At 42.7% G+C, this 11,150-nt stretch overlaps 1 protein-coding gene across 1 annotated transcript in view; it reads right to left on the bottom strand.

Moving 5' to 3' along the window:
* Positions 1–1,420: 1,420 nt before the first annotated feature.
* Positions 1,421–11,150, bottom strand: part of capn8 (calpain 8) — a gene marked incomplete at both ends in the record, with an annotated part of 32,302 nt that continues 22,572 nt past the window's right edge. The window contains 11 exons of the mRNA XM_083982497.1: positions 1,421–1,441; positions 2,056–2,114; positions 2,367–2,483; positions 3,399–3,477; positions 3,612–3,680; positions 4,384–4,448; positions 4,625–4,682; positions 5,763–5,828; positions 5,932–5,968; positions 10,308–10,519; positions 10,640–10,651. Of these exons, the coding sequence (XP_083838623.1) occupies positions 1,421–1,441; positions 2,056–2,114; positions 2,367–2,483; positions 3,399–3,477; positions 3,612–3,680; positions 4,384–4,448; positions 4,625–4,682; positions 5,763–5,828; positions 5,932–5,968; positions 10,308–10,519; positions 10,640–10,651 (795 nt within the window). The remainder of the gene's footprint in view (positions 1,442–2,055; positions 2,115–2,366; positions 2,484–3,398; positions 3,478–3,611; positions 3,681–4,383; positions 4,449–4,624; positions 4,683–5,762; positions 5,829–5,931; positions 5,969–10,307; positions 10,520–10,639; positions 10,652–11,150) is intronic.

Here is an 11,150-nt window from a genome sequence, read left to right as displayed (position 1 = left end):
TTTATTCTTTTTTTCTATCTATCTATCTATCTATCTATCTATCTATCTATCTATCTATCTATCTATCTATCTATCTATCTATCTATCTATCTATCTATCTATCTATCTATCGTTCTATCTATCGTTCTATCTATCTATCGTTCTATCTATCGTTCTATCTATCGTTCTATCTATCTATCTATCTATCGTTCTATCTATCGTTCTATCTATCGTTCTATCTATCTATCTATCTATCTATCTATCGTTCTATCTATCTATCTATCTATCTATCTATCGTTCTATCTATCGTTCTATCTATCTATCTATCTATATATCTATCTATCTATATATCTATCTATCTATCTATCTATCTATCTATCTATCTATCTATCTATCTATCTATCTATCTATCGTTCTATCTATCGTTCTATCTATCTATCTATCGTTCTATCTATCGTTCTATCTATCGTTCTATCTATCTATCTATCTATCTATCTATCTATCGTTCTATCTATCGTTCTATCTATCGTTCTATCTATCTATCTATCTATCTATCTATCGTTCTATCTATCTATCTATCTATCTATCGTTCTATCTATCTATCTATCTATCTATCTATCTATCTATCTATCTATCTATCTATCTATCTATCTATCTATCGTTCTATCTATCTATCCATCTATCTATCGTTCTATCTATCGTTCTATCTATCGTTCTATCTATCTATCTATCTATCGTTCTATCTATCTATCCATCTATCTATCGTTCTATCTATCTATCTATCTATCTATCTATCTATCTATCTATCTATCTATCTATCTATCTATCTATCTATCTATCTATCTATCTATCTATCTATCTACTATCTATCTATCTATCTATCTATCTATCTATCTATCTATCTATCTATCTATCTATCTATCTATCTATCTATCTATCTATCTTCCTCCTGATGAAGCTGCTTCAACACATCAGTGCTTTTATTTTGAAGTTCCGTGGTGTTGTGTGACTTCCTGTGTTGTGTTGTTGAATCCTGGGAACAAGAAGAAGCAGGAAGGGTGTGTCGCCGCCGAGCTCACACACACACACACACACACACACCGACTGTGTTAGTGTTCACCTCCGTTACCGTGGCCACCACTCCTCCTCTTCCTCCTCCTCCTCCTCATCACCTTTAGGCTGTTCATTCATTAATGTCATTACTCACTGATCAAAACTATTCAATTCAAAAAACTTTATTTATCCCCGAGGGGCAGTTTAAGAGCAAGCTGAGCAGTTCAAGTAGTTAAAACTTTCACAATAAAAGCCAGAGACTCAGTCGACATCAGAGAAACAAACAACTTTATTTTATTTCTGATCTGCAGGTTGAGAACTCCCAGCATGCACCAGGAGCAGCAGGTGGTGAGAACTCCCATCATGCACCAGGAGGAGGTGGTGGTGCTCAGATGGCCAGACACAGCCACTGCAACGAGAGGAGAAGAAGAAGAGCTGTGATGATGTCATCAGACCGGTGAAGGACGGTCTGTATTTATATATAGACCGTTTATAAATACAGATATATTTATATACTGTATGTAGGCTATTTATGTAGCGCTTTACCTGCAACGAGACCCAAAGCGCTTTACGTCGCATTCACACATTCACACACTGATGGAGGAAGCTGCCATGTAAGGAGCTACCACCACCCATCAGCAGCAAGGTGGGTAAGGACACTACGGCAGCAACTGGGACAGAGCGGGATTCAAACCGCCAACCCTCTGATCATTGGACGACCCGCTCTACCACCTGAGCCTCTGCCGCCCCGTCAGTCCAGACCAGGACCAGGACCAGGACCAGTGAGACCGGTTCAGGACTGGAGTTACGATACGATACGATACGATAAACTTTATTGTCCCGTTCAGTTAAATTTGTCTTGGACTCTGTAGCTGCTCCATAAATACCTTGATGGTCACAATGACAAAAACAAAACAAAAAAACAAAAATACACCTCAGCCATATCAATCCAGCACACAAGACATAACAGCACTGCACACATCCCATAATATAACACATATTGCACATTGCACACAGTTTTACCTGCTGCAGGTCCAGCTCGATCTTCCCCTGGTTCTTCTTGTCCAGAGTCTTGAACATCCCTGTGGAGAACAGAGGACGTTTAATCGATGGATCATTGGATGAGTGGATGAATGGATGAATGGATCAATGGATCAAAGTATGAATGGATGAATGGATGAATGGATGAATGGATGAGTGGATGAATGGATGAGTGGATGAATGGATGAGTGGATGAATGGATGAGTGGATGAATGGATGAATGGATGAATGGATGAATGGATGAATGGATGAGTGGATGAATGGATGAGTGGATGAATGGATGAATGACTCACTGAAGAGCAGCTCCAGTCGGACCAAACAGCCGACGAAACAGTCGAAGTCGACGGCAAAACTCACGTCAGAGAAACGAGTCACAACTTCCTGGATGACAGAGCTGTTCACATGGAAACCTGCACACACACACACACACACACACACACACACACACACACACACACACACACACACACACACACACACACACACACACACACACACACACACACACACACACACACAGCTTCAGGCTGCAGTAACACTCATCGTCCACCAGGTGGAACACTTTGCTCAGAACCAGCTGCATCCGGTTGTGGGGTTGTCGTGGTAACTGATGATGTCACACTGGCTCTGATGATGTAAACAGCTTCAGGTGAACAACAGAACTTCTACCATCTTCTGTTAAAGGAGGATTCCGGTCATTTTTGACCCCTAAATCGTTGTCCTGATGGTCACCCAGTGTTGGTCGGAGCAAAAAACGTGACTAAAATTGATGCAGGCAAACCAGAGAGTTACCATGGCTACCTGGCGCTAGGGATAGCCACAACGCTCAGATAGTGTAGAGTAGAAACAGTATAAACTTTGTGTTTCTGCATGTAGCCACTCACCTCAGATAGCCCGACTCTGAAACATCCCAGAAAGACATTACTATCCCATCACAGAGAGAAACTAACACTTTGTCCTTGTTGTGATGATTTCTTTACTAAAATAAACAGTCAGAGATATTTTGGACATCACCACTGCACTGCTTCACCGTTTATTTTAGTAAATAAATCATCACAACAAGGACAAAGTGTTTGTTGTGGTTGAAAGAATTGCCCCCATGGGTTAGCGTTGTGGCTATCCCTAGCGCCGGGTAGCCATGTAACTCGGTTTTAGTCGCGTTTTCTGCTCCAACCAACACTGGGTGACCATCAGGACAACGATTTAGGGGTCAAAAATGACCGGAATTCTCCTTTATGGACCTGAGGAACCTGCGGGACCTCCTGAAGACCTACAGAACCTTTCAACCAGAACCAGAACCTCCTGAGTGGACCAGTTAAACTCACCGGCCTCAGACAGAGCTGCTCTCATCTCGTGGCTGCTCATGGTACCAGAACCGTCAGAGTCGTGGCTCCTGAAGATCTCCTGCAACCAGAGGAACAAGAAGATAAATCCAGGTGATGTGTTTGAGGACCGTCTGGTTTTACATGTTTCTCTCTGTGAATCTGTTTGTCTTTGATCTTCATGAGGTGTTTAACAACAGCTGGTTTAACCCTCACCAGGTATCTCTGCATCTTCATCCACAGGCTGTGGAACTCCACCAGGCCCAGTTTAGCACTGCCGTCCACCTGAGCTCCAGTTAAAGGTCCACCTGGTCTACACTTAAAGGGATAGTTCAACATTTTGCCAAATTGGCCCATTGCCATAACCCCTATAGTCATAGCAGTAGGTTCGTTACCTTTCGTTTAACTCCACAACGCTCTGGTGGACAAGTTGTGAGCTGCACATTCACCACGCTATGAGATAATAACACAACGTTACCACACAGAGTTGTTTTAGAGGGAAATACAGAGACTGTTGATGAAAAACTGTCCCTGAAGGCAACGTGCATCAGTGGTTTTACATGAATTTCCCTCTAAAACAACTCTGTGTGGTAACGTTGTGTTATTATCTCATAGCGTGGTGAATGTGCAGCTCACAACTTGTCCACCAGAGCGTTGTGGAGTTGTTGGATTGTGTATTTGATGAGTTTGATGAGGGAAACCAAGAAATCCCATAATGAGCCTCCGTAGCGTAGCTCTGAGCAGCTCACGGCTCTGCTCCGCCGTTCAAAAAACAGCTTGCACCGACAATTAAAGGTAACGAACCTACTGCTATGACTATAGGGATTATGGTGATGGGCCAATTTGTCAAAATGTTGAACTATCCCTTCTACAAGTTGACCAAAATCATTTACATATTGATTAATATGTTTATTGGCAGTCGATCAGACACTCGTTGCCTCTCGTTCCTCTGCCTCATTGATCTGATCGATTGACAACACAAGGATACGTCCAGCAGACTGATGATGCTGCGGCAGGTCTGAAGAGTGAAGCCGTCGGTCTTCACCTCCGACCCTGCAACACACACACACACACACACACACACACACACACACACACACACACACACACACACACACACACACACACACACACACACACACACACACACACACACACACATTAACTTCTCTTCATTAGGGTAACACCATGCAGTATCTGAAGGAGACCAAAGGTCAAACTGTTCTCACTCTGAGCAATCACTCTGTCCAGGATCTGCTGCAGCTCAAAGGCCGAGATCTCAGAGTCCTGTGGACACAGAGAGACACACCTGAGAACCACACACCTGATAACACCACACCTCAGAACATCACACACACTAAAAACTCATGTGTTAAAAAGGGACCAACTACAAAAAAACAGGCAGGCAAACACTGGACATGTGATTGTTCATATTATAAATGTGTTTAAATCCCAGAACGCTTTAAAAACTAACCCAGAAATGGTATACATATATAACCCAATAACTGGGTTTAAATATTAGCTTTATAACCCCAAAAATATGTTACTCTCCGAGAAATAACCCATAATTTTTACCCAACACAAGTAACCCAGAATTTGGGTTAAAGAAAGAACCCAGGACTTTTTAGTGTGCACCTGATAACACCACACCTGAGAACATCAAACACACTAAAAACTCCTAGGTTAAAAAAGGGATCAACTACAAAAAAACAGGCAGGCAAACACTGGGCATGTGGTTGTTCATATTATAAATGTGTTTTTAACCCAGAAAATGGACCGCTTTAAAAAAATAACCCAGAAATGGTATACAGTATAATCCGAACAACCCAATAACTGGGTTTAAATAGTAGCTCTATAACCCAGAAAATATGTTACTCTCTGATAAATAATCCTCATCGGTAACACTTTACAATAAGGGTCCCTTAATTAACATTAGTTAATACATTATTAAGCATTAATATATAAACTAATGTGTTAATTAATGCTGAGTAATGCATACATAATGATAACAATTTACATTATTCAACTTTTATTATTACTTAATAATTTATTAACTAACTTTGAGTAGTTAACATTAATTAACTGCTTACTAATAGGCTACATTCATTAATGTGTTTCCTAATCCTAAATAATACATAATAATGATTGATAATATATCTGTAAACAGTTAATTAATGCTTAATAATGTACTAACTAACGTTAATTAAGGGACCCTTATTGTAAAGTGTTACCTCATCATTTTACCCAACACAAGTAACCTAGAATTTGGGCTAAAGAAAGAACCCAGGAGTTTTTAGTGTGCACCTGAACCCCTCCCTCACCTTTGACTACAGATATGAAGAAGCAATAAAAAACATGGTTCTTTACGTTTCCGGCGATCTGGAGGAACAGACGTCTGAAGTGAGGATCCACATCGTCGGGCACCACAGCAGGCTGCAACCAGAACCACAGAAACCAGTTAAACCAGTTAAAACCAGTTAAACCAACCAGTTAAACCAGTTAAACCAGTAGCAGTGTGAGTTTCAGGGCCACTGACCTCTGGGATGTCGGCGCTCACGTCCTCCTCCATCGGACTGAAACAACAGGACAAAGTCACAACCAGCAGAAACAACCAGTATAGACCTGTAAGACCAGTATAGTCCTGTACAGACCAGTATGGACCAGTATAGACCAGTGTAGACCAGTATGGACCAGTATAGACTAGTATAGACCAGTCTGGACCAGTATAGTCATGTACAGACCAGTATAGACCAGTATAGACCAGTATAAACCAGTATAGACCAGTATAGACCAGTATAAACCAGTATAAACCAGTATAGACCTGCTCTGCGCCTCCTTCTCGGTGAACACCCTCAGGACGAAGCTTCCTTTGCGGTGCGGCTCGAAGTTGGACCAGTATGGACCAGTATAGACCAGTATAAACCAATATAAACCAGTATAGACCAGTATAGACCAGTATAAACCAGTATAGACCAGTATATACCAGTATAAACCAGTATAAACCAGTACAGACCTGCTCTGCGCCTCCTTCTCGGTGAACAAGCTTCCTTTGCGGTGCGGCTCAAAGGTGGACCAGTATAGACCAGTATGGACCAGTATAGACCAGTATAAACCAGTATAGACCAGTATAGACCAGTATAAACCAGTATAAACCAGTCTCTGACCTGCTCTGAGCCTCCTTCTCGGTGAACACCCTCAGGACGAAGCTTCCTTTGCGGTGCGGCTCGAAGGTGGACCAGTATAAACCAGTACAGACCAGTATAGACCAGTACAGACCAGTACGGACCAGTATAAACCAGTCTAGACCAGTACAGACCAGTATAGACCAGTCTAGACCAGTATAGACCAGTATAAACCAGTCTAGACCAATACAGACCAGTATAGACCAGTCTAGACCAGTACAGACCAGTATAGACCAGTCTAGACCAGTACAGACCAGTATAAACCAGTCTAGACCAATACAGACCAGTATAGACCAGTCTAGACCAGTACAGACCAGTATAAACCAGTCTAGACCAGTACAGACCAGTATAGACCAGTATGGACCAGTATAGACCAGTATAAACCAGTATGGAGCAGTATAGACCAGTATAGACCAGTATAAACCAGTATAAACCAGTATAAACCAGTACAGACCTGCTCTGCGCCTCCTTCTCTGTGAACACCCTCAGGACGAAGCTTCCTTTGCGGTGCGGCTCGAAGGTGGACCAGTATAGACCAGTATAGACCAGTATAGAGCAGTATAGACCAGTATAGACCAGTATAGACCAGTATAGACCAGTATAGACCAGTATAGACCAGTATAAACCAGTATAGACCAGTATAAACCAGTATAGACCAGTATAAATCAGTATGGACCAGTATAGACCAGTATAGACCAGTATAGACCAGTATAAACCAGTATAGACCAGTATAAACCAGTATAGACCAGTACAGACCTGCTCTGAGCCTCCTTCTCGGTAAACACCCTCAGGACAAAGCTTCCTTTGCGGTGCGGCTCGAAGGTGGACCAGTCAGACGAGACCAGTATAAACCAGTATAAACCAGTATAAACCAGTACAGACCAGTATAGACCAGTATGGACCAGTATAAACCAGTATAAACCGGTCTCTAACCTGCTCTGCGCCTCCTTCTCGGTGAACACCCTCAGGACGAAGCTTCCTTTGCGGTGCGGCTCGAAGGTGGACCAGTATAGACCAGCATAGACCAGTATAGACCAGTATAGACCAGTATAAACCAGTATAGACCAGTATAGACCAGTCAGACCAGTCGCTATAGACCAGTATAAACCAGTATAGACCTGCTCTGAGCCTCCTTCTCGGTGAACACCCTCAGGACGAAGCTTCCTTTGCGGTGCGGCTCGAAGGTGGACCAGTATAGACCAGTATAGACCAGTATAGACCAGTATAGATCAGTATAAACCAGTATGGACCAGTATAGACCAGTATAGACCAGTATAAACCAGTATAGACCAGTATAGACCAGTATAGACCAGTATAAACCAGTACAGACCTGCTCTGAGCCTCCTTCTCGGTGAACACCCTCAGGACGAAGCTTCCTTTGCGGTGCGGCTCGAAGGTGGACCAGTATAGACCAGCATAGACCAGTATAGACCAGTATAGACCAGTATAGACCAGTATAAACCAGTATAGACCAGTATAAACCAGTACAGACCAGTATAAACCAGTATAAACCAGTACAGACCTGCTCTGCGCCTCCTTCTCGGTGAACACCCTCAGGACGAAGCTTCCTTTGCGGTGCGGCTCGAAGGTGGACCAGTATAGACCAGCATAGACCAGTATAGACCAGTATAGACCAGTATAAACCAGTATAGACCAGTATAGACCAGTATAGACCAGTTTAGACCAGTATAAACCAGTATAAACCAGTATAGACCTGCTCTGAGCCTCCTTCTCGGTGAACACCCTCAGGACGAAGCTTCCTTTGCGGTGCGGCTCGAAGGTGGACCAGTATAGACCAGCATAGACCAGTATAGACCAGTATAGACCAGTATAGACCAGTATAGACCAGTATAAACCAGTATAAACCAGTCTCTAACCTGCTTTGCGCCTCCTTCTCGGTGAACACCCTCAGGACGAAGCTTCCTTTGCGGTGCGGCTCGAAGGCGGACCAGTATAAACCAGTATAAACCAGTATAGACCAGTATAAACCAGTATAGACCAGTATAAACCAGTATAAACCAGTATAAACCGGTCTCTAACCTGCTCTGAGCCTCCTTCTCGGTGAACACCCTCAGGACGAAGCTTCCTTTGCGGTGCGGCTCGAAGGTGGACCAGTCAGACCAGTATAGACCAGTATAGACCAGTATAAACCAGTATAGACCAGTATAGACCAGTATAAACCAGTATAGACCAGTATAGACCAGTATAGACCAGTATAGACCAGTATAGACCAGTATAAACCAGTACAGACCTGCTCTGAGCCTCCTTCTCGGTGAACACCCTCAGGACGAAGCTTCCTTTGCGGTGCGGCTCGAAGGTGGACCAGTATGGACCAGTACAGACCAGTATAGACTAGTATAAACCAGTATAAACTAGTATAAACCAGTATAAACTAGTATAAACCAGTATACACCAGTATAAACCAGTATAGACTAGTATAAACCAGTATAAACTAGTATAAACCAGTATACACCAGTATAAACCAGTATAAACCAGTACAGACCAGTATAGACTAGTATAAACCAGTATAAACCAGTATAAACCAGTATAGACCAGTATAGACTAGTATAAACCAGTATAAACCAGTATAAACCAGTATAAACCGGTCTCAGACCTGCTCTGAGCCTCCTTCTCGGTGAACACCCTCAGGACGAAGCTTCCTTTGCGGTGCGGCTCGAAGGTGGACCAGTCAGACCAGTATAGACCAGTATAGACCAGTATAAACCAGTATAGACCAGTATAGACCAGTATAAACCAGTATAGACCAGTATAGACCAGTATAGACCAGTATAGACCAGTATAGACCAGTACAGACCTGCTCTGAGCCTCCTTCTCGGTGAACACCCTCAGGACGAAGCTTCCTTTGCGGTGCGGCTCGAAGGTGGACCAGTATGGACCAGTACAGACCAGTATAGACTAGTATAAACCAGTATAAACTAGTATAAACCAGTATACACCAGTATAAACCAGTATAAACCAGTACAGACCAGTATAGACTAGTATAAACCAGTATAAACCAGTATAAACCAGTATAGACCAGTATAGACTAGTATAAACCAGTATAAACCAGTATAAACCAGTATAGACCAGTATAGACCAGTATAGACCAGTACAGACCAGTATAGACCAGTATAGACTAGTATAAACCAGTATAGACCAGTATAGACCAGTATAGACTAGTATAAACCAGTATAAACCAGTATAAACCAGTATAGACCAGTATAGACTAGTATAAACCAGTATAAACCAGTATAAACCAGTATAAACCAGTATAGACCAGTACAGACCAGTATAGACCAGTATAGACCAGTATAAACCAGTATAGACCAGTATAGACCAGTATAGACTAGTATAAACCAGTATAAACCAGTATAAACCAGTATAGACCAGTATAGACTAGTATAAACCAGTATAAACCAGTATAAACCAGTATAAACCAGTATAGACCAGTATAGACCAGTATAGACCAGTACAGACCAGTATAAACCAGTATAAACCAGTATAAACCGGTCTCTAACCTGCTCTGCGCCTCCTTCTCGGTGAACACCCTCAGGACGAAGCTTCCTTTGCGGTGCGGCTCGAAGGTGGACCAGTATAGACCAGCATAGACCAGTATAGACCAGTATAGACCAGTATAGACCCGTATAGACCAGTATAGACCAGTATAAACCAGTATAGACCCGTATAGACCAGTATAGACCAGTATAAACCAGTATAAACCAGTACAGACCTGCTCTGTGCCTCCTTCTCGGTGAACACCCTCAGGACGAAGCTTCCTTTGCGGTGCGGTTCGAAGGTGGACGGGACGATGACGTATTCTCCGGGCGGCAGCTTGAAGCGGCCGGTGACCTCCCTCAGGTTGACGAAGGTCGGGCTTCGAGCCACGGCCGGCGCCTGCAGCAGCACGTCAGGCCCGAGGTGCACGTTGCTGCGACCTTTAAACTGACCACAGGAGGAGAGGAGAGGAGAGGAGGAAGAGGAAGAGGCTCAGCAGTCTGGCTGGGACCGGTCTGAGCTCTGAGCTCTGAGCTACTGACCATGTGTTGCTGTGAAGCATCTCACCTCATCAGGGACCTGAAACCACAACCACATCACAGGAAGAAGGTTACTAATCAATAACTGATCAATCATCAAACTGTTGGATGTGTTGTAGCAGCGGTGTAGTCTAATGTTAAAGCTGTTACCTAGCAACCAGTGGTGTAGTCTAATGTGTTGTAGTGGGTAAACTACTTTCTAGGTGGTAAACTGTTCATACTTGTATCACATTGACACTGGTTCTCTAACTGTTTTATATCAAACTGACACAAATTAGACCACGGACCCCCATTGCACAAAACACCAGAAATACACAAACAATCAATGTACGTTTAAATTAGGCGTAGCTACATTTTTGAAAGATTATAGAGAAACTTCTGGGGAAAAAGTGGTACAATTTCTCACAAAAAGTTGAAACATTTCTAGAAAAAAAAGTGGTAAAAATTCTCCCCCAAAAAAATAAACAAAAAAGTTTAAAACTTTTTTTGAAAAAAGTGGTAAAATTTAGCAATTTCTTTCTTCTTCTTCTTCTTTTTTT

This window comes from Trachurus trachurus, assembly GCF_905171665.1.
Source record: "Trachurus trachurus genome assembly, chromosome: 1".
NCBI lineage: Eukaryota > Metazoa > Chordata > Actinopteri > Carangiformes > Carangidae > Trachurus > Trachurus trachurus.
Note: the sequence above shows the minus strand (reverse complement) of the source record. Positions and strands in the feature narration are given on the sequence as shown.